Source organism: Syngnathus acus, chromosome 1 (assembly GCF_901709675.1).
Source record: "Syngnathus acus chromosome 1, fSynAcu1.2, whole genome shotgun sequence".
NCBI lineage: Eukaryota > Metazoa > Chordata > Actinopteri > Syngnathiformes > Syngnathidae > Syngnathus > Syngnathus acus.
Window position 1 is genome coordinate 11,956,862 of NC_051087.1, and position 23,584 is coordinate 11,980,445.

A 23,584-nucleotide genomic window follows, 5' to 3' on the forward strand; every position below is an offset into this window, starting at 1 on the left:
AGAATTCTGAGAATAAAGTCAGAATTTTGAGAAAACAAGTCAGAATCCTGTCACCCCTCGTTTTTTTTTTCTTCACTGGCCCTAATCCTCTTCCGTATTACGGAAAAAGTCAGAATTCTAAGAAAAAAAGTCAGAATCCTGTCACCCCTCGTTTTTTTTTCTTCACTGGCCCTAATCCTCTTCCGTATACATGCATACACGAATTCAATGCAAACATTTTGTGTGATGCGTTCATATTTGCAACTGTTGTTCTTTGTTCGGCCACAAGATGACCTCAGAGTATTTATTTTCATGTTTTCACGCACACACACACGCACACACACGCACACACTTTTTTCATGTTTTCACACACACACACACGCGCGCACACACATCCATCCATCCATCCATCCATCCATCCATCCATCCATCCATCCATCCATCCATCATCGGTACTGCTTGTCCCCACAGGGGCCGCGGGCGTGCTGGTGCCTAACCCGTGCTCCACTGTGCCACCCAACCTGGTACCTGTGATGTCATTTTCAGTCGATGGCAAGTAGCAAACTGGCCGCCCCCTGAGATGGAGAAAAAGAGGGGAATTTTGCTGCTTAGCTCACATTCTACGAAAGAAATATTAATCAGAATGCCATGTTTAGTCTAGTGGGGGCACGTATAACATATTATTGAAAAGAAAAAGTTGTGGTTGACTTCCTTTTTAATCTGAGCAGTTATGGTTTGATGATTACTCTCCAAGTAGCAAGTGAACAAGATATTATCACCAATAGCTTCACTTTGCCACATACGTACAGCTGCAGCGTTGACTGGGCTCAACGTTCAAAATGTTATGTGCACTCTTTATTCTGAGGTCTGTGGTCAGTCTGTAGGCACCACATGGTGAACAAAAGGGGGAATCAAAGCAAACCAAATTGAGGTTCAACTGCTTCTGGTACAGTAAATTACTCATGGGCAGAATCAATGCAAGGACAAACATGTGATGAACAATGGTCCGTTTCAAGCATTTTGCCTGGAGACGCTTGTGGTGATGAGATCAGACATTGTTTTGTGTTGATGAGCGCTGTGACAAATTTAAAGTAGAGCAAGAGTCTACAAAATTGCAAATGACGGAAAGGCCCGGGTAGTCAAATACAAGTACTAAATCTGACCAGTAACATAGGTCTTTACACTGACTATACGGTAATAAATTATGCAAAAATACTCATGTTTTTATATGATATACTGCTCTCAGATTTGCATGTGCAATATAATTTTCATAAGAAATAGTCTCCAAATAAAACTTGATCAAAAAGAATGGAACCCCACATACCCATGGCTCGGCACCTGCAGATTTAAAGTATTCATTATTGTTTAGGGAAATGTAGCATGCAGCAAGAACCATTGCAAGAGTCCTCAAATATAATAACTTGTGTAGTGCTCTCTACTTTTTCCATACTATTGAATCTAATCAATCTAATCCATCTGTTCTGATTTGGTGTTGTGGTTCTCGTTTGTGCAGGCACTGGCAATAATGTACATGCTGCAGAATGATGTACTATAGGGTTAAGTGCAACTGAAACATACATATGTACATGGAAACTATCATGATGAACTAAAATGACCTTGAAATGCAACACTGAAGATTCTTTGTAGGCTTGTGACTAGTTGGGATAATGTATCTGAAACACATAACGTTACACATTGGCCACTGCAAAATGAAGGTCACAGAATCATAATATGATTAATATCTAATTGATTCAGTGGAACCATGGTAATAGCTATTGGAGCTCATTCTGACTCTCCTCCTTGTTTTACATTTTGAAGATGCTCCAGAATGCAATCATTTTGTATTTCTTAGAATTCTTACTTACAAACTAACCAAAACTTTTTGGCGTGTGACAGCGCAACCCTAAATGCAAACGGATTTATCATCGTTTCGGTTCACGTTGACAGTATTCACTCACTGTATCTTCACACCAGCTAAAATGATTTGTACAATGATTCGATCCACTTCATTTTTTTAGATTAACGTAGCATTACATAAAAAAATGGTTTTCTAATTACAGATGAATTTCAACATATCTAATTAAGCTGTGGAGCGGCTCGGTGGAGCACTGGTTAGCACGTCCGCCTCACAGTTAGGAGGGTGCGTGTTCAATTCCACCTCCGGCCCTCCCTGTGTGGAGTGTGGTGTAATTGGGGTCATATGTTATGACACCAATGATATGGTGTCTGTATAGCAATTGAATTTATTGGCCTGAATAACACAACATAACATATATACAATACAAAAACACATGTGTACACTGACATTTTTGGTTTTATCGTGGTACACTAAGTAAAGTAGCAAAGTGACTCGATTTGAGGAGAAGGGTGCGATTTATTTGTGAACGATTCAGAAAAACCTGGAATTGAGTGAAATGGAACAGAGTGGCAATACTATAAACAACGTACTGTACATGTATTATGTTTGATTTGAAGCAGTCCAACAAAATCCCGGACAATTTTGAAAATCCCCCCGGACATTTTTTTAGGTCTGAAAAGTAGGACATGTCCGGGGAAAAGAGAACGTCTGGTCACCCTAAATTTAAACCGTGCAAGTGGTCACAATCTTGTCAGTGTTGTTGACAAACAAAAGGCAAACATTAAAATATCAATCGGACGTATATGATCAAAAATATATTATTACATTGTGTTCAGTGCGTTATTACCTTGTTACGCTTTTGCGAAAGGAAAACGGTCACTTGACAGAGATCGTTTATCAAAATACTCATACGTCACACACGTAAAACGGCTCTTGGTCATGTTTATTCCCGCCCCCTCGATTGAGCACAGTTGCGCCTCCAAGACGCGGGTCGCGTCCCTGAGCTACATAGTACAATGTTTGCTACTCCCGGACACTGTGAGGTAATTATGATTCACGTTAACGTCTAATATTCTCGCTAAATTCTGCTACAGTCTGTTAAAGTGATGCGTGAAAACTGGTAATACAGGACATACTGACATGTGTGACAACGACACTACACTTGTGTCAATATAGATTAATGCAATGGAGCCTAAACCGGATTAACACTGCACGTCTGCGACAGTAAATCTGCACAATAGCGGCAATATAATTTTAATTTTATCACTGTACAGCGTCGTAGTGACCGGCTAGTGATCTAGGAGTTTTTGGCAGATGTTTGATTTATGTAAGATTTATTAGAAAAAAAGAAAAACGAGTAATTTGATTTTTGATTAAATTTTCTGCACATCTAAAGAAATGGAAAATACTGTTTGTGGTGATTGGGCACTAATGCAAGTCTCTTTGTCTCTTTTCTGTGTTGTAGAAATTTGGGGTTATGTGAGGATTCCAAATCAGTTTGACAACAATAAACAGTTTAAAAGAAAGTGTGGGGGGGAAAAATAAAATTCAAGAAGGCACCCTTAAAGGAAAAAAACTCAACCTTGACTGATCATTGGAAGCTTTGGAAGCAAAATAAGTGAAGCATGCACAGTCACAAGATGGGTATGAGGCTGCTCTACAGACTGACCTTCCTGTCTGGGGTGCTTGAGTGTCTCTGCTTTGCTGGTGTCGTATTTGGGTATGCCTCCTTGGTGTTTGTGTTGAAGAAGGATGGCTACTTCAGCCAGCTGTGTGTCAGTGCTCCTGACAGCCCTTTCACAACTACTATTAAAGGTGAGAGACACAATAAATATATTGTTTAAGAAGCCGGTGGGCGTTTTGCATAGTAAGTGCCATTAACAGTCTAGACTTGAAGGGAGAAATATCGCAGGCTCAGGAGGGAGTCTTAGAGTCTCCCCAACTGTCCAAGAGCAGTATTGTAATAGTTTCTATTTTTTAAAAGTCATTAAATATTGGGACAAATTCGCTGAATTGGCAAACCACAGTAGCCCCTCGCTTCTACACATGCCCAAGCTATGTCCCACTATCATAGCTACACAAATATATTTATCATTTGCATGAGAAAGAATTGCCTTCCAAAACCAAATTCTTTGTCTTTTGTGTATTTGATGGATAAATGTCTGAGCCAGGACGCATGGGAACTGTTCCCCACCGTGGAAAACAAAATGCACAATATGATTCCCTTCAATCACATCTCTGAGGTCACAAATATTTCCCTGTAATGCAAGTGGTTGCTGCTATGGGGTTGAGAAGATATGAGCCACTTATTGCATTGACAAATAGATTGTCATATATCCGTGGGACTGGGGGTAATGTGGTTGTCAAGATGGGCTTTGAGTAATGAGACGTGCAGCGGTTGCAGAGCAGTTGGAGTTCATGTCGGTACTTGTGATGGAGGCCAAAACAGATAGTGTCAGTATGGGAGGCAACAAGATTGTGGACCAGTTTAGCGGGTGGTTGGGGTAGGAGGACGGGATGGAGTCTTTTGAAGTTGCGTAGGTGGATTTTAGATGTCAAAAGTGGTTTGTAGCTCCCATGTTTTCTGTAAGAAGCATTGAAATGTGTAATACTTAATGTCTCTCCTTGTTTGTTAATCTGTCTGGCTCCATGTCCTCGTTAAACTGTGGACAAACATGTCATGCCACACCCCAAAAAAAAAAAAAAGACTGCAGATTAAAAAAAAAAAAAGTAATTCCCGACTTCCAACTATTGATATGTTGAAGTTTCACAAGAATATCTGAGTCAGGATTTTAATCACTCGTCTTCCTGAAGTTGGATCTCCAACTCGGCAAGACAGAGGATTCTTACAAGCCCAACATAAAATGCATGTCCTTCACCTGCTACTCATGCAAATACCCTAGTTACTTGTTTTGTTGCATGTTTGTAGGGCTGCAAAGGGCTGACAGCACGCAACTCAGAATTTATAATGTTATGATCTTGAAATCCTCAGTGGATTTTGAAAACCGACACGCTGGGCTCACTCATCAAACTGTAAAACAGGAGGTGTTTGCACAACGTAAAAATAAAAAAGTAACAGTTTCCAAATGTATTGTAAGAATGCTTTGCTAGAAGTTTTTTTTGCATGTACTGAACACAAGGCGAATTAAAATACCTCAAAAACGACTAGGGAAATAGAGTAATCCCTCGCTACATCGCGGTTCGTTTCTCACGGTTTCACTTGCCGTTACTTTCTAGTGAAAACTAATATGTGCTTTTGTTCCCTGTTTCATCTTTGCAGACTGCAGTAGTCAGGATGAGAAGTTTGGTCTGGTTTTCACCATTGCATCTTTCCTCAACAACTTTATGAGTATATTTTCTGGATTCATTTTTGATCGCTTTGGCACAATGATAACCAGGCTGCTGGCAATGTGAGTTTTTCCTCTTTACCCTATACAGGTCTCATATTCTATTGAGACCACTTACATTTCACAGAATGAGCCTTGCTGCCTTACCTAAAACAAAAAATAAACCCACAAACAAATTAATGAGGCAAGGTGTTTCTACAGTGCTGAAGTGCCGAAGCAAATGAAATCAGTGATCCTTTTGTACGTGATATTTGTATCAGTTCAAATTGTCAGGATAAACATGACAACCTAAATGTAATAACAGACAATCAATGAATTGTACAGAAACCCATCCAAGTGACACAGTGAATGTTTCACTGCATGCCATCAATTTTGTATGGACTACTTATTATCCTCATTGGGGTTGTGGGTGAGCTGGATGTTATTTTGCTGTTTTCCTAAAACATTGAAAAATGACTTGGGTAGTTGCTATGTGGCCGATGATATGTTTTTCATTCATCTCCAGATCTCTATACACGACTGGAACCCTTCTTGTGACCTTTGCTAATTCAAGTAGGTGCAAACAAACACACAAGTATGAACAATACTGTCAATATTCTCCTCCAAAAGTATTGTAACCGTGTGGGTGATTCCTTTCGCCGTCGACGAGAAACTTTTGGATTTTACGTCACAGGATGAATATGAGACAAATTCTCGAAGGAAACTACAGTACTTTTTCCCTGAAACCTCATGAGCCAAATTCTGTGACGCCTTGAAAGGTTAAATGACATGGTTTTGTGACATACAGAAACACTTTGCCTGACAAAAATACCAACAAAACAAAAAAAGTTTATCAAGGGAAAGAAGTTACATTTTCCGGACTGCCCAAGTCAATCTCAGAGTTAACTGAAACAGCATTTTTATTGAATAACCTTACGAACAACAATGTAAAGATTATGCTGCATTGAAAGCCTGGAAAAGCATCATAATATAGGAAAGGTTTGTTCATGTCAATGGGTCACAGGTTAGTTTTAGTTATATGAAATAATTGCCACTAAAGTTGAGGTTTTATTCCATTATGTTCCATCTTTTCTAATATGTTGGCCCTATACTTTTGGAGCGGAGTGGAGATCAACTTACATGTGACCTGAATTGACATCTTAATCCAAAACTAAAAGTACATGTATAAATCCTCACCCGTATTTCAGTTGAACACCTTTTTATTTCAGCACTTTCAATCCTGCTTTATCCCGCTCTGTCCTGCATTGCTGTTGGGGGGATTCTGCTCCTTATGACAAACATGCAGGTAAGAAGCGGTACAGTAATTGGACTACAACTTGTATACTGTATTACATTAGTTGTGCAACCTAAATTATAATATTAAATATGTGACTTTAAATATTTGTTCAATGAAATTGTATTAACTCATTCTGCTCAGAGCCTTGCCTTCAATCAGTCACGGTTAAGTTGGCAGATGTAACTGAACACAAGTACGCCGTTCCCTTCCCTAATCAGCTTACTCAAAGACATCCGTCCTCTTGATTGTTCGGTCGAAGCAAAATTAATCTGTCATGTTATACACATAATAATAATCGCCCATGCCTGGTATAAATTCATGACCTGATCCAGATGATTTACTTGGCACAGTAATGTTTTGTTCTATTGTTGTGATGTGATGGTTTTTAGTCATGAATCAACTCCAAATCTCCCGAATCCAAATAAATTCTGGCTGACACACGTTTGTAATGAAACGAATGATACAAAATGTCAATAAATATTCTATGATTGTGTCTTTGTGCGTCATAAAAGGTGGGCAACCTGTTTGCAGCTCATCGCTCCACCATCATCACCCTCTACAATGGTGCCTTTGACTCCTCATCGGCGGTGTTTCTTGTCATGAAGGTAAACCGGTGCGCACACATGAAATGAAATAATAGCAGCATCAGAAATTATCTGTGTGTGCGCGTGTGTGTGTGTGTGTGTGTGTGTGTGTGTGTGTGTGTGTGTGTGCGTGCGTGTTTGTGTGTGTATGTATATGTATGTACACTACCGTTCAAAAGTTTGGGGTCACCCAAACAATTTTGTGACCCCAAACTTTTGAACGGTAGTGTAAATATTATTATAATAAAATATTATGAATTAAATATTATAAATTATATCTTATATTTGTATAAGATTATATATAATCTATGAATATAAGTATACATATATATTATAAGATTTTTTACACAGAAGATTATATATATAATCTATAAATAATTATCTAAATAAATATATACACTACCGTTCAAAAGTTTGGGGTCACCCAAACAATTTTGTGACCCCAAACATTTGAACGGTAGTGTATGTGTGTATATATATATATATATATATATACATACATACATACACACACACACACACACACACACACACACACACACACACACACACACACACACATATGTATGTAATATAGAGGGGGATTTGTGGGAACTAAAAAAAATACTGTCAGGAATGTTTTTTTTGTGTCTTGTATATATGTATATACAGGTGAGTCTCAATACATACGGATATAAAAAAAGTGAATTGCATACAGTATATAATATTGCTTCACTACAAATAGATTGGAAGGTATTAGCTTATAACCAACAAAACTCACCCGCTCAAGAAATTAGTATCCAAAAAAACAATTAAAATAATTTTTAATATAGAAATAATATATATAACATTAGCTCATTTTAGCAAAGTGGTTGAGATGGTTGAGTGGTTGACTACAACAAAAAGTCACTGTTCTGTGTTCAACCATTAGTTCTTGTCCACTGTGCAGGTCCTACATGAACAAGGCATCTCATTGCGCTCCTCCTTCCTCTTTCTGTCCTTGTGCTCCATTTTGCACATCGTGCGGACAATCACTCTGATGCCCAAGACTCATATCCCCTACCCCGTGCCACAGGGCTACACCTATGGGTAAGAATGTGATTTCCGCCTCGCCTGTGCGCTATACAGTTTAGACCAGAGGTGTCAAACTCATTTTATTCGTGGGCCGCATTGTAGTCATAGCTTCTATCGGAGGGCCATTATGACTGTCAACCCAAATAAATGTATGAGCACCTCATATTATATACAGTAAAAGCTACAAAACAAACTGACAAATAACTCGTTTTCAGATCAGATTAGTAAAAACTGGTCAAATATTAAAAAAAAAAAAAAAGATATTATTAAAAGTGAAGACAATTTGCAATTCTAGTAATGACACGAATTTGATGCACAATTTGTCTTCGCGGGCCACATAAAATGATGTGGCGGGCCGTATCTGGCCCCAGGGCCTTGAGTTTGACACCTGTGGTTTAGACGTTACATGATCTTGTAGAATGAAATGTGGAAGAGGCAACTCCTACAACGTGGAGGAGAAAATGAGGGATGAAGCCCTGCCAGTTTCAACAAAGTCAAGTTGCAGGATCAACACATCTGAGGACGAGACAGAACTCAGTAGGTCTGGAAAAGGTAATAGTTGTTAACCTCTTGGAAAAGCATCATTTTTGAGTGTTAACTACAACCGTAAAGATATCAATAAATTAACACCAGGAGCTCTATTTTATCACAGCGACACTGTTATTATAAAACCGTTCTGACATTAGTTTCAAAATCCAGAGTGCAAGTGATTTAGAAAAGGGTTACATCATAGATCGATTATAAAATAGTCTTGTTTAATTCAGAACACTGTTTGATCATTACGACTGTACCGCAGATTTAGTGCCAAGTTTCAGGAGTTGCGTGCTGTCTTGGTTCTTCATGTGCCACCTGATGTGGTTGTCCATCATGCAGCTGAGACATTTCCTCTTCATCGGCACGCTCAATTCTATGCTCAGCCACCTGGCCAAAAATGACGCCAACCTGGGTAAATCTGCTAGTTACACAAACTAACAGGACGCACAGAACTGTATTTGTCTGACTTTGTGTGCATTCTAACTCCCTCAGTGAGTCAGTACACCAACGCCTTTGCCATGACGCAGCTGTTTGGCGTGTTGTGTGCACCCTGGAATGGACTCATACTGGACAGACACAAGGGAAAGCCTCTTGGTCCTGGTAAATCGAGGATGAAACCCCCCTTTTTATTTCTCCATTACACTTTTTTGGGGCTGTGTAACGGAACCATCCCATAGAACCTCTTCCAACCAAGTTCTAGAATGCGGGCTGACTGGCTGTCAGATGTTGCTTTAAGCGATGTAGCCAGGAACTCCCAGGACATGGCCATTTCCTGACAGCTGGCCACTGCCAAGCCATAAAAATTCATACAGTACACATATTGTTTTAAAACAATACTTAATCACATTTATTGAATACATACTGCCCCAATGGATGAAATTGTGAGGGTAAAGCCTCTTGGCATGCAGCGCTCATCCAGTTCATTCACTTGAATGAGAGCGAACTCTCTATTCAACTGAGTGAGAGGTCTCCAGATGTCCAAAAACAAGGCAAGGCGTACCATGGAACCTTTTGAGTAGTCTTGATCGCGATAAAGACGTTCTGCAGCCACAGCCTGTAGCCTCTGCGGTATCGCGGCTCGAAGGTCGCGGCCCCGCCTCAAGAGTCGTGGCTCAGGCCAGCCGCCAGCAACCAAGTGAATTAAAGCAACTCTATTCAAATGAGAGCGCTCGCATTCATGCAAATGGATATTGTATTTTTTGCCACAAGCTTCAATATTTAATTCATTGGTACATATGAAATGGATTATTATTATTTTAAAACAAAATATATGTGTACTGTATGTACTATATTTTTATGGTTTGGGACCGAGCAGCCGTCTCCCTGGTTTAAACCCGTAAATAGATTTTTCATCTGTGCGAATGCTTCTGTGCATTTCATGGGCTGTAATTTTGCCACATCATTTAATAGTGATTGATATTTGCCGGGTAAGGGTTAGAGGCCGAGACTCGTCACTCGTGAAATCTAACGGCCAATCCCTGTGTATTGCAAATGTGCAATGGAGGCTTGCAGAGTTCAGTAGATCTCGTCGTAATTGATTGCTGCCTGTTGTTACTGAAAAGCAACGGCGGCCTGGCCAGACCAAGCGAGGCGTCGGAGGGAAAATTTAATAGTTCCTTTCGAAGAAAAGTCCAATGGTTTTGTATCACTTTTTGAAGTAAAATCTAGTCGCATTCCAAAGATTACATTTACTGCCTTCTTTCATGTGCAGTTTTGTTGCTTATTTCATCTGTAAATACATTGCAAATGGTGCGCTGTTTCTGAACCAGAGTACAGTATCTTATTCTAGTGTCTTCACAATGTCAAGGTTACAAAAAGAGTAGCTGCCAATTCAAGGTAAAAAAAAACAATATGTAATTTAGTGCAGGGTTCCTGACCATCGTGTGGGTAAAAATGTGTGCAGCTCTAACAACTTTTGTTTGTTTGTAGGCGTAACAGAGAAGGAGGCAGACTTGCGTTCTGCCTCTGCCTCACTGTTCCTGACTGGCCTGCAGTGCCTGCTTTTTTCTTTGTGTGCCTCCATTCCCTCACTGCCTTTGCAGTACTTCACCTTTGTTTTGCAAGTCATCAACCGGTCCTTCATCTACGGGGGAAATGCAGTCTTCATTAGCATTGTGTGAGTGGAAAAAAACCTTCTGGCAAATTCTCAACTGTCTCAACAAATTATAAACTGTCATTGTTTTTTCCTCAGCTTTCCAGCTTGTCACTTTGGGAAGCTTTATGGCCTTGTCCTGTCCTTGTCAGCAGTATTCTCACTACTTCAGTACCCCTGCTTTGCACTCGTTAAAGGACCTCTTGGAGGAGATCCTTTTTATGTAAGTATTTGCACTGAAAATAAGGTTTTGTTGAATTTACTCAGTTTAATTTCAGGAAGCCCACAAATAGCAAAAATGTAAATTTGTGGGGGGGGATTTTTTCCCTTCCAAAACCTACAATTCTAATTTTTGGGGAAAAAAAAGACAAACATTTGTTTTATATTTTGGGCGGCAATGGGGTGATAAAAACTCCAATAACCCCCCCAAAATACAATATGTGAGTCTGTGGGTGCCGAATCGGTAATATGCAGGGGTCGACTGTACTCTTTATTGTCTGCAAAAATATTCGACTGCAGATTCCTGAGTCACCTACAGTAGCTGACTGACACTTTATTTGTGTGCACTTCATTGTTTCATACTGCGGCCAAGTCGCGCACACATCAGAAGGAGACACAAGGAATTAAACAGAATTGATGCACAAACTAATTCTTTACATTCTATGGATGTAACTTCTTACAAAATGTTTTTATGACATACAAAGTGCTGTTTTCATTATTGAAAGACAACTTACAAACATTTCTTGGTACTTTTTGCAGGGGGTGCTGGAATACATTAATAGTATTTCTATTCATTCATTTCAATAGTGAAAGATATTTGAGTGAGTTTTGAGTTACATGCGTCATCACAGAAAAAATGAACTTATATCTCAAGGTACCATTGTATATTGCTATTTACATAATCATACTGGATGTTTTGCATGTGTCCCTGGAATTGTTGTCCTGGCTGAGGTAACTGCTCCTTTAAGTACTTTTAATGTTTTCAGTGACATCACAACCAGCAGGTTATCTTTCTTTAAACAGCGGTTACTTGCAGAACAAATATTTAGACTTGTTTCATAGAAAATAGATGGATGTACGTAACTATTATCAAGCTTTTGAACAGCAAACAGTCAGCTTGTCAAGTGAAGCTTGTTGCTAGGTGATGGTCCAACACATGACCATCAAATCCTAACATTAGCCAAAAATATCCACCCTGACAAGTGTCCACAAGCTCACAAATTTTGCTCTTTGCGTGCTAATATCCACTTAGTTTTCATTTTCTTTTCTTTTCTTTTTTAAAGTTATAGGCAGTTAGCATTTCTATGACCTATGTAATAAAGGTACAAAAATGAAGTTCAATCAAAAATCTCAACTTCTTTTGGTGAAATGGGCAAGTGATGAACTCTAGTGTTATTTATGTGTTGCAGGTGGACATTGCCCTCACTCTGATCACTCTGCTGGTGTTTATCCATCCTTTGTACGTCTTTATCCACTGTCACAAATCAGCCGGTCTCAGGAGGAACCGGGAAACTGTCACATATAATGCCAAAGTACCCAATGTGTTGGAATAACTTAAATGTGTGTACTTGTACCGTTAACAGTTTCAAGTGAGGTATATTGTGGACATTTATGTATATCCTGTATATATACTGTAAGTAGTGATTGTCTGACGAAGCCTTCAGTCTAACTGGTTAAAAAAAAAGGTGGACTTCATCAGCTTCATAGGCACACGATCCCACCTGCTGGTCAAAACCTTGAATGCCATTTTAATGAAATGTGATGGCCCTTTTTTAAAAAGATCATAGGGAGATGTTTTAGTTGAACACAGTTTATGCGTTCAATATGGGTAGGAAGAATTTATCTAGAACTTATCGAGTCCTACCCCTTGTTTTGCATAATAATCACACTGAATAACCACAATTTGATTTTGTGTGGACTCAGTTGATTTTACTTTTATAGCTCTCCGGCTATGAAGAAACTCCAGTAAAATACACCCATGAAGAAATGTAAACTTTAATTTGTCATCTGATGTCACTCATCCATAACCAATGCGTTAATAATAATAATAAAAAACAACACTTTATGGAATTCTTGACTCTCTCCAAACCTTGGTACATCACATGTAACCATTACATACAATCTGTTGACAAGACATTTGTGATGGATGTACATTGAAAATTATTGCAACACAAGACCTTTAAGCATGTGGTTGTGTTTGAGGTTTGTAAAGTGTCAGGTGTTACATGATGGGAGATTCTCTGTTAATAGGGGACAATTTGTAAGACAGTGGTGAGGCCAGCCATGATGTACGCATTGGAGACTGGAGGTGGTGGAAATGATAATAATGAGGATTATCTTTAGGTGTCACTAGGTTGGATAGGATTAGAAATAGGATGCTCAGAGGAACAGCCAAGTTTAGATGTTTTGGGACAAAGATAGAGCTGACTTGGGTGTTTTGGTCACATCCAAAGAGGAGAGAGCTATATTGAGGATGGAGCTGACAGACAAGAGAGGTGGAGAAGATTCATGGATCCAATATAGTGCAGGAAGACATGAAGGCAGGTGGCCTCTGAGAGAATGATGCTGATGGAAAAGGATGACATGCTGAGGAAGAGAAGAACTGGTGTTTGAGGATCTGTTGAAAATGTTCAAAATAAATTCAAATTAAATCCAACATTTCATTTCTCAACAGTTGTACAGAAATCAGTGGACGCAATACCTGGGTGAGCTTTAAAAGCTAAGAAATCCAAAGTTCATGTAAGGTTTTCATTAAAAATAAATAATAATTCTGACTTTAGAGTCAGAAAGTGGGAATTCTCACTTAAAAGTCAGAATTCTGACTTTATTCTCGAAATTCTGACTTTAAAGTGAGAAGTCCCACTTTGGAGTCAGAAATCTGAGAAATAAAAAGTCAGAATCCTGTCACCCCCCCCCCCCCCCCCTTTTTTTATTTTTCTTCACCGGCCCTAATCATCTTCCGTAGTACTATTCGATGACTACAAAGTGCATGTTCTTGTTATTTATAATTTTTTCCTTTTCCGCAGCTAGCGTCACCATTCACTTTGATGACGACAACGCCCTGCGACAGCCAGGGTTGCCAGATACTCATGTCAACAGTTGTGCGCACAAAGCTGCAGAACAAATAAATGATTGCGACTCCATTGCCAAGGTAAGATTAAATATCGTTATTGCTCATTAAATATTCAACTAAATATCCAAAACACCACTATTTATTCTAGACCCAAATGGTGTCAAGTTTTAAACGTTTATCCCACACTGGCGATAAAACAAAACCAAAAACAAGCATTGACCAACTTAGCGTTATTTCGAATAGCCATTAGTTTTACCGCATTATACTGCGTGACTGTGCATTGTAATGTCAAAAGCCCAAACTGAATCGAGATTGTGATGTTTGCTTATTCACTCTGCTGCGTTTATTACGTTTCCATTTTTCATCGTTGGTTCACGCAAATGTTGGCAGTAAACCATATCATTTAGGAGAGCATATGCAGTATTTTCTTTCCACTTCACTTTTTACCTGAATTCCTCCAGTCTGGCAACACGATTATCCCCATGGGGGAATTCACACTTGTAATTTCTCGAAACAGACCCGTACCCGGATCACACCACTCTCACTTGCTGTAAATTTCATGTCAAGTTTTTGTCTAATATACCGGAACTCTACGATCTAATTATTTATATATGTTAAACGTTGCGTGTAAAACCGCAGCGAAAGCTGTTATGGTTGCAATGGCTTGCCGTAGGCGTTTGTGTTACCATGGCGACTAAACTTTAACAGTTGATGAGCTGACCATATTATCTGTACACATTCTAGACCCAGACACAGTGTTTTGAAAAATGGAAAATTACTTTGTTCCCGAGTTGCCAGCTATTGTGAGGGCTCTCGAACGTGTCAAGGATTTAGATAAGCAGTTTCAGGAAGAGAGAATTTCTTTCTCTGCTGAGGCCGGCCGTAACCTGGCTGAGCTATCCACAGCCATCACTGAACTGAAGGCAGAGAAAAATGCTGCACATGAATATTTACATATAGAGGTAATCGAAAACAGTAAGACGAGACAGCAAATTAGCAACACAAAGCCCAATGTGGAGGCTCCTCCGGAATTCAAAGCTCAAGAAGTAAAGCAGCTCCAGCAAGATCTCAAGATGATCTCTCAACTCCAGGAAGCCACAGAGAGGAACTTGGAAGCACTTCACAGTCAAACCGAATCGCTGCAACAAGAGCGAGAATGTGCTAAAGAGTATGATGGCGCCTTTGCTGCTTTGAATGATTGTATCACCCTCAAGAACAGCTTGCAGTTGTCAGCTTGATCACACACAGCTACAGATAGAGGACCTGAAGAATGGCATTGCTTCTGCACAAGAGATGACAGCGACATTGCAAACATGTCCCTTGACAGAGAGGCTTTCTCAGTGCAACAGGACAACCTGTCAAGCAATATTTGCCATGATGAAGAAAAAAAGAAGCAGCAGAAGCAGGTGATCATGAATCACAGAAGCAATTTGGAAAGCGTTAATGACAAAAAAACAAGCCGTATGTGACTGTCTGGACACAATCCAAGGTGATATTTCAGAAATGGAGAAAAACCTGCACAGACTAACCACATCTCATTGCCAGTGTGAGAAAGAGCCGCAAGGAAACAGAAGCAAATGTTAAAGGAGGAGTTGAATGAGTTAAGTAGTCCCATCAGCATGACTGTACAGTTTCTTAAAGAAGAAATTGTCACTGTTGATGAGCAGATAGAAAACACCAGAAAAATCAGGATCTTCTTGCCGTGGCTCCCTCACCCAAATGTACGAGGCTACAACAAGAGGAAGAAGAAGTAAGAGCGCAGCATTTCCACGTCTCACAGCAGCTCGAGCAATCACAGCTGCAGCTGGAAATTTGCACGGCGTTCTTGGCCAGACATGGCAAGGAGAACCAGAAAATGCAGCGCCACATTGGAGAACTCAGAGAAGCTGACAGCAGCTTGAGGAGAAAGAAGAGCTTCTGAAGCAGTGGGAGAGCAAGTGTGATGAGGAGCAGCCGTGACACCATGACTTGGAAATGCTCACCTTAGAGCTGAGGAGGAGGAGAAATGATCTGGAGCTGGCAAATGAGGAACTGATGATGAGTACCAAGACACTCCTTGAGCCCAAACAAGAATTTGCCCCAAACAACAAAAATAATACCAATAATAATGTAAAGACAAAACAAAATTGCTGAGCTCAATAAATTATAGTTCTATTCCAGAAAATTCCCCAAAACAACAAAATAATATTATGTAAAAACAAAACAATTGCAGAGCTCAATAAATTCTTGTTCTATTCCAGTAATTTCTCTAAAACAACAAAAATAATAACAATTATTAATGTTTTATATTTACTGTATATTGCATTTGTCATCGCATTCAAAATATATTACAAGCAATTATAATTAGTGAAGATAGAATTCTGAAATGATTGGTTCACTTTTTTATCACATCTACTACCAAATTGACTGTATATTAATTACAAAGCAAACTTTTCATATTTCTTAAAACATTTCTCTGTACTGTTGATTGGGAAGCTCAATGTGCAACAGATGATAAACTCTCATGTTGACTTCAGGCGGAGCCTGGGAGAACAAGCCAACTCCATGCTGGAACCCCAGTGCAAAGATTCAAACCCAGAACCTTTCAACATGGTGGCAGACATGCTTAAGGTTAACCAATCTTCTGTCACAATAAATCCCTGGCATTTGCACTTCTCCAGATCCCTTAGAAACTGGTGGGCAAACTTTCTCACAAGCACTCCATATTTTGCTGAAGCTATTTCGGAATGTACGTAAATAAATGTGTACGTATTGGCTAGATTGCAAATGACTCCATATCCACCAGAGGGCAGGATTAACAATCTCTCCCTCTCTCTCTCTCGCTCTCTTGCTGTCTCACTCGTTCTCACTCTCCCCCTCTTAAATGACCTTGCAATGTAGTTAGAGGGGTCAAGCAAGCACCCGGGCTGGCAACAAACCGGCTGACAGCTGCGTCCCCACAGTGGGACTTTTGTAACCCTAGGAACCACTTTAAGGACCTCATGCAGGCAAAACAACATGAGGGGAAAATAAGGAAGACAAAAAACGAAGAAAAGACAACAGGTAACTTGTCAGATTACTTGTCAGTAATTATCTTTGTTCTCGTTGGCGTGTTTACAGTCTGTGTGTTTGTTATTGTTGTCTGACTGTTAATGGGTTAGCCTGCCAGAACGTGCTTGGATATTGCCTGCCGGTACATTGCCGCAGTTTTATTATATCTGTTTTTTTTTTTGTTGAATATGGAAACAATTTTTCTTTAAATGATGAGTGTTATTTTTTTCATTATTAGTTGAAAGACGTGTTGGTTGTTACACTCCATAAGTTCAACCTATTTTTAGCCATGTGAAGTTTGGCAGCTCTCACAAACAAGTTGTAATCTCACAAGAGGTACAACAATTAAATGCTGAATAATTATCAAATTAATATTTTTGATGTGATTAATTGTTTGTTTTGATTTAAAATTGACCTAATATTTGTAACTTCAGCTTTCCAACAGAAAGTACTGTATTACATGATTTCTATAGTCCTCCATGAAAGCAGTGATTACCTTTTGTGCAGAATAAAAATAATCCATCCATCTTCAACACCATTTATCCTATTCAAGATCATGGGAGGTGCTGGAGCCTATCTCAGCTGACATTGAGCCAAAGGCTGACTACACCCTGAACTGGTTCCTTGCCAGTCCGCAGGGCACTTAGAGAGAGAGACAATCAATCACACTGCCACTGAGTGGGAATCAATACCACGCTTTTGATTTTATAGCTTATAGTAAAAACATGACAGTGAAATTGGCATGCAAATTGACCTAATGGCAAACAGTAAACAGTACTGTAATGTCATGAGGCAATTTCCTTTTCCCAGTTTGGAAATGTCAATGTCCTCCTAAAGTGTACAAGTCTCTGTCCCCCTCCCTTCTCGTACTCTGTCTCTCTCTCAACCCGTCTCTCGCTCTCTCCGTCTGTTTCTCTCTCGCTCTCTCTCCCTTTGAATAAGGGTAGACGTTGCATGTGTCGTGACTTGATGCTGGTGCGCACAGACATGAGTCATCGTTCGTAGGCCACGAGAAGCTTCTGTTCTGTTTGACCGTGCTGCATCATAGCATTTAACACTGAGAGCATGTCCTCTACGAGAGGATTCATTCAGGTGGCAGAGCAAAATATTTCCAAGTATGTTATCTTAGGAACCCGCTTACGAAAACCAGTCTTCTGTTATCAGAATCTAGCAGCATAGCTTTAGCTCTGATAAGCTCTCGTTCTAAAGTGTGATCTGTAAATGAGCAATGAGCATAGTGCAATGTGCAGTGTACATTTCCCAACCTGTTGAATTTGCAAGAATTTTACTTTTTATTACTTATTACTTTACTTTTTACGTCTTTTTATTTTGGCAGTTCTGCAAAACTGTCCATTTTCTATTTTGGCACTGGTCCATCTTCACAGAATACTGTACTGGTCATCTTGTCGTGGAAAAGTAAATGTGAGAAATGACGCTTGTGAAACCACAACTAGGAGGTGTTGCTGCATGCTTACAGTGAAAGACATTGCTTAACTCCAGGGAGGCACACACACGCACATACCCTACACACAACGGTTGCTATGTGACATTGCAGAAATCAGTTAGCTTTTGGCGTGTCACCAATGGGTATTAATTCATGTGAAAGGCTACCAGTTTCAAATTATGAGAGAAATTCACAGTGTCCCATCATCTGTAAGTTATTTTTAGAGCAGGTTCATGGGCTGCTCGGGTGGTCCTTAAGGGCTACCTGGTGCTCACGGGGAGCACGTTGGTGTCCCTTTAGTTCACACTGTGTTAATGTTCCCCTGATGGTGCCAAATGCACCATTGTGTGTGCGTCAGAGTGTTGTGATAGAGGAGCACTCTGCTCACACACTGCCTCAGGGCACATGACCTCACATAGTTCTTAATGGGCGGGATGCCGTCAGATTCTCCTTCTGCCATAAAGTGGCTTTATAAGCTGCGGGAAGCACAGCTCAACGTGAGATATTTGCTTACACTCACGGAAATCACATCGGTCGCTTTCATCTTCATCGAGCACGCAGCGGACATAGTGATGCAGACATTGAGTAAGCGCCTGTCGTTACTGTCATTGTTGTATTTATGATGTGTGTGTAATGTTTAGGGAGACAACATTTGAAGGTTTTAAAATGAATGGCATCTGCTGTTTTCACGTCATTATTAGAACATATAGCTGTATGTCTTGAACCTGGCACCCCAAGATGTGGTAGCAATAAGTATACTGGTACTCTCAATATTGTTACTTTGGTAGCATGGACTCGCCACTAATGTGAATTTTTCCATATTAGTTTGTGTTAGGGCCTGACTGATTTAATCAGATGGCTAATTCAATCAGCCAGCCAAATGTGTGCAAAATACCTAGAACGTAAGTGTAATGTGATAGTATGAATTGAATGTTTGCTGGACTATGAACAATAACATGTTTTGGCAGGTCAACTGCAAATCAATATGACCCACTTAGCTTTCGCTGATTTGGCACGCTTGCGACAATAACATGTGGGACATGTAAACATTCTAATGCAATACTATCATACCGTATTCCACTTTGTTAGGGGAATGGGGGGTGTCTGACATTGATCATTGAGCCCTTTTACGCTTCAGTGATTTTCCACTAAGTGGTTTTGTGTCACTGACCAGTTGCTGTGTCAAGCTGTTAGGTTTTCAAAGGGCAGGAGTTTAATCCTCCAGGTAATTGATAGGATATGCCTCAGTGCATGCATGGACACACTCAAAATGTGCTCCTGTACACACAGACTAAGTGGAAATTTCAAATCTTTCTCGTACTTGGAGATTGAACACGTTTCCCCTTTTCACAGAAGAAGCTAAGAAAGGAGCTTCTTTCAGATTACAAACACGTACATCAATTCATTTTGTCTAGCCCTTGTCCTCATGAATAATTTTTTTTTTCATTTATACTTGTGTGTAAAGTGTAAGTAAGATTTCACATTTGTGTTGATGTTGTTCTTCGCAGGATACCCAATGGGTGGCAGAGCCACCAGGTTGTACAGCGCTTTGGCCCACACCATAAGCAGCAGCGATGCCAGCAGCCATCGTGTTCCCCTCCCTCTGACCCACTTGGACCCTTACCAGCCAGCGGACGCAACCCTGGATCCTGATTTCTGCCAGGTGACCGACCATCTGTTTTTAACGTGGACAACACTTAAATCGTACTTAATTAATTTGATAAATAATAATAATAATAATAATTTAATATCTGTGAATTGGAAATGACAGCGTGTGTTTGCTCTGTCTTCCAGGAGCAAAATGGGTCCCCATTGAGTCCCCTCAATGCAGCCGAGGTTATGAGGCAGTGCGAGGTGGCACTCGGTGATGGAGCGCCACGCTTCCACAGGAATTTCATTCGACATTCGAATGGCAACGGCCACAGCATCCGGGTGATGCAGTGGAACATTCTGGCCCAAGGTAGGAAGCTGTCGGACACCATGTTTTCACTAATCTTCTGGCCACACGTTTGTACTTCAGAAATAAAAGCCTTTTTGGTGCGCATAAACAGTTAAATCTAATATGAAATCAGAATTGTGGAAAGAGCTTGGTAGTTATGCCAGACAGATCCTTTTTCTTAGTTTCCAAGACTGGCAGTGTCACAAACACAAAAGTGGCCTAAAATGTGACTCGTGACTGGGGTATGTCACAACTCTGACTGTGTTCCCATGGTAGCAAACGGTAAAAAAAAAAAAAAAACTGTGCAAAGCATTGATTTAGATCTTGTTTGGCGATGGTGTGTAAACAGTTGAATGAAGCTCAGAGCCACAGTGTTTTTGATGGGCGAGGTGTAAGTGTACGGTACTAGGTAAAAAAAAAAAAGTTTAGGCCATTGCATGCAGTTTGAGCAATTAAGTCAGCACCTGAGCAGTACCAATGGTACTTTTACAACACTGAGAATCACATATTTTTTTAATTGAATGATTTCCAATTGATTTCATTTAAATTAACTAACCACTTAGTTTTCTAAAATAAATGGTTAACATAAACTTTGACTTTTTTTACCTAATATTTTACCTAATAAGTTCAACAATTTAGCACTTTATTTAATGACTTATACATATAATAATATCTGTCAAATACCACTACTACTACTACTACTAATAATAATAATAAAAACACATGAATATATTTATCAAATACTTTTTTAAAACTAAAAATATGATGTAAAATTGTTTTTAAGGACAATGGGGGAAAAAAAAGAATTTTAGGAAAAAGATGCTAAATGAATACAACTTTTGATGATGTTAATTCTCAATTACCCAAATTAACGACATTGCAGCTGTGTGTGGCCTATATATATATATATATATAGCGGCTATAGTTTGCATAGCTGGACATGCATTGTAAGACATACTAGTAGAGTCCTAATAAGATGAAGAACTCAAAAAGTGTGAAAGCAGAAGCACAGTCAATGGCAGTCTAAAAGTCTCAAAGTTCCATCTCTTTCTTATCAGCTCTCGGCGAAGGACTTGACAGTTTTGTGCTGTGTCCTCCGGAGGCACTCAGCTGGTCCCGAAGGAAGTACCTCATCTTAGACGAGATCCTGACCTACCGACCTCACATCCTGTGTCTGCAGGAGGTGGACCACTACTTCGACACCCTGCAGCCAGTTCTAGGCCGTCTGGGTTACAGCAGCAGGTTCTGCCCGAAGCCCTGGTCGCCGTGTCTGGATGTAGAGGGCAACAACGGCCCTGATGGCTGTGCGCTCTTCTTTGATGAGTCACGCTTCGAGTTTTTGGATTGCGTCAGTTTACGGCTTTCTGCCATGATGATTCCAACCAATCAGGTCAGTGCAAACTTTTTTTATGTCACAATCAAGCGCTGCGTTACAGCAAAACTGCAATTGACACCCCCAAAAGATTTATGATCGCAAAAGGATGCCACAAGATGGCAGCAAAGCAGCTTTTTTTCTAAATGAAACGCCTAAACGACAGGTCCTTGACACTAAGATGCCATAAAAAAGCAGTAGAGCTCTTCTTTTAAGTTAGGATCCTCAGTTCACCAAAATATGGTTCATTGGCACCAAATGTCGCATGATGGTCCCAAAAATGAGACTTTTATTGCTAGAAACAGCAATTGGGTGAGTTTCTAAACAAACCACAAAGGATAGATGATAAAAAAAAAATCCAGTAATGAGTGAATTCATTTGCAGGGCTGGCCGTGCATATGCAAGTCAGGGACTGTGTCTTGGCATCACATGTACTGTTAGCGAATCTGGCTTTCGTTACCATGATGACTGTAGGCTGAGCCCTGGTATTATGGCTCTTTTTCTCAAAACCCGTGAAGCATGTCTAACATGCCGCTCTGTCATCTCAGGTTGCTTTGGTGATGATACTGCGTTGCCGAAGCTCAAGGAAGTGCGTGTGCGTAGCCGTGACCCACCTGAAGGCCCGCTCCGGCTGGGAGTGGCTCCGCAGTTCCCAGGGGTCGGACCTCCTGCGTCAAGTCCAAAATGTGGTCCAAAAACATGCGGCAAAAACATCGGAAGACTCAGATTTTCACATCCCATTGCTCATATGCGGGGATTTCAACGCAGTCCCAACTGAGGAGGTGTACTGTCGCTTTATGTCTTCTCCTCTTGGCTTGGACTCGGCTTACAAGAAACTCAGCCACGATTGTTTGACTGAGCCCCAGTACACAACGTGGAAAATTCGCCCGACGGGTGAATGCTGCACCACTCTGGATTATATTTGGTATAGTCAGGACATGCTGAGAGTGGATGCCCTCTTGGACATGCCATCAGAGGAAGAGATTGGCCCTAACAGGCTTCCGTCCTTCAGCTATCCTTCAGACCACCTCTCTCTGGTTTGTGACTTCAGCTTTAAGGAGGACGAGTGACTGTGGACATATAACGTCATCGTTGGCTTGTGAACCTGTGCAACAACAATGAGGAAGGAAAGAAAACATTACAAATGAACTGAAACCTTGTCTACCTCCTGAACTTTGCAGTGTTTGAGTCCTACAGTAGGTTTCAGTTAGTGTTGGCTCGTGAGTGAACGATTCGTTCAAAAGAACAAAGCTTTTCAGTGAACGAGAGTGAACGAATCACTTCCTAAAGTGATTCGTTCTTTTTTCAGTTCATATGACTTCAACCAGTAGGTGTCGGTAATGCCCATTGAAGCTGGTGCCACCTCGCTGTAGAACAAAATGAAGAAAATTACGTAACTTCGTTCATCAACGAGTCGTGGATTGCATTTCCCGTTCACTAACTGAACGGAACTGTGAGTGAGTGATTTGCATTTCCAGTTCATCGCGAGAACGGATCAGTGAGGGAACGAATCCTGACTTTCCCGTTCGCGAACGAGTCAATGGGTGAACTGCCTTCCCGTGCATCAACAGTGAACGTGTTGCGGGTCCTTGTGTGAACAATTCAGTGAATGAACGTGAGCCAGAACGTGGATAAACGATTTGCCAAGGAAAGACACCACACACTGAAACACCACTTCTTTTGTGCTCGTTTTCTCCAAGCTAACGGCTAACTTTATTGCATGAAAGGATGCGCCGTTATGCACCAGCGGGGAGATTATGCTTCTCTTTGAGTCATCTTTATTTTTAACACTTACAGTAGTTTTTAAATAACGTGTATGCATATACACGCCTAAATATTGTTATCCAGTATATCTACTGCAATTTCACATAAGATTGCTGGTTTGAAATTTACTTTTATTATTATTATTATTTTAATAAACGTTTATGTTAAAACTTGTCTGGTGTTTTATTCCTTGTTTTTATTTTTTTGGGCATGAAAACAAAAATCTGACATTTGGTTAA

General features: G+C 40.2%; 2 protein-coding genes across 6 annotated transcripts; both read left to right on the forward strand.

The window, feature by feature from the left end:
* Window positions 1–2,764: 2,764 nt before the first annotated feature.
* Window positions 2,765–12,771, forward strand: slc43a3a (solute carrier family 43 member 3a). Its single transcript, XM_037257831.1, has 13 exons — window positions 2,765–2,880; window positions 3,303–3,652; window positions 5,118–5,247; window positions 5,690–5,736; window positions 6,393–6,469; window positions 6,973–7,065; window positions 7,973–8,112; window positions 8,516–8,649; window positions 8,894–9,043; window positions 9,124–9,231; window positions 10,561–10,747; window positions 10,823–10,946; window positions 12,133–12,771. Exons 2-13 carry the CDS (start codon window positions 3,463–3,465, stop codon window positions 12,274–12,276), a joined length of 1,524 nt encoding a protein of 507 aa, XP_037113726.1. The 5' UTR covers window positions 2,765–2,880; window positions 3,303–3,462; the 3' UTR covers window positions 12,277–12,771.
* A 1,006-nt stretch (window positions 12,772–13,777) lies between these two features.
* Window positions 13,778–22,717, forward strand: noctb (nocturnin b). Of its 5 annotated transcripts, XM_037257063.1 has the most exons (7): window positions 13,778–13,874; window positions 16,313–16,406; window positions 16,739–16,838; window positions 19,779–19,933; window positions 20,065–20,230; window positions 21,268–21,599; window positions 22,130–22,717. In XM_037257063.1, the coding sequence occupies exons 1-7, from the start codon at window positions 13,852–13,854 to the stop codon at window positions 22,649–22,651; spliced, it is 1,392 nt and encodes a 463-aa protein (XP_037112958.1). In that variant the 5' UTR covers window positions 13,778–13,851; the 3' UTR covers window positions 22,652–22,717. The 5 variants fall into 5 exon arrangements, with proteins under 5 accessions (XP_037112958.1, XP_037112990.1, XP_037112983.1 ...); XM_037257088.1 differs by lacking the exon at window positions 16,313–16,406 and having other exon boundaries at window positions 13,794–13,874; XM_037257079.1 differs by lacking the exon at window positions 13,778–13,874 and having other exon boundaries at window positions 16,314–16,406; window positions 16,677–16,838.
* The last annotated feature ends 867 nt before the right edge of the window (window positions 22,718–23,584 follow it).

Coding starts and splice junctions, on each gene's coding strand:
- slc43a3a (XM_037257831.1), top strand. CDS start 3,463: ATGCACAGTCACAAGATGGGTATGAGGCTGCTCTACAGACTGACCTTC. Junction 6,470..6,972: donor TCCTTATGACAAACATGCAG/GTAAGAAGCGGT, acceptor GCGTCATAAAAG/GTGGGCAACCTGTTTGCAGC. Junction 10,947..12,132: donor TTGGAGGAGATCCTTTTTAT/GTAAGTATTTGC, acceptor TATGTGTTGCAG/GTGGACATTGCCCTCACTCT.
- noctb (XM_037257063.1), top strand. CDS start 13,852: ATGATTGCGACTCCATTGCCAAG. Junction 16,839..19,778: donor AAACGAAGAAAAGACAACAG/GTAACTTGTCAG, acceptor TGTTCTTCGCAG/GATACCCAATGGGTGGCAGA. Junction 21,600..22,129: donor TGATGATTCCAACCAATCAG/GTCAGTGCAAAC, acceptor CTGTCATCTCAG/GTTGCTTTGGTGATGATACT.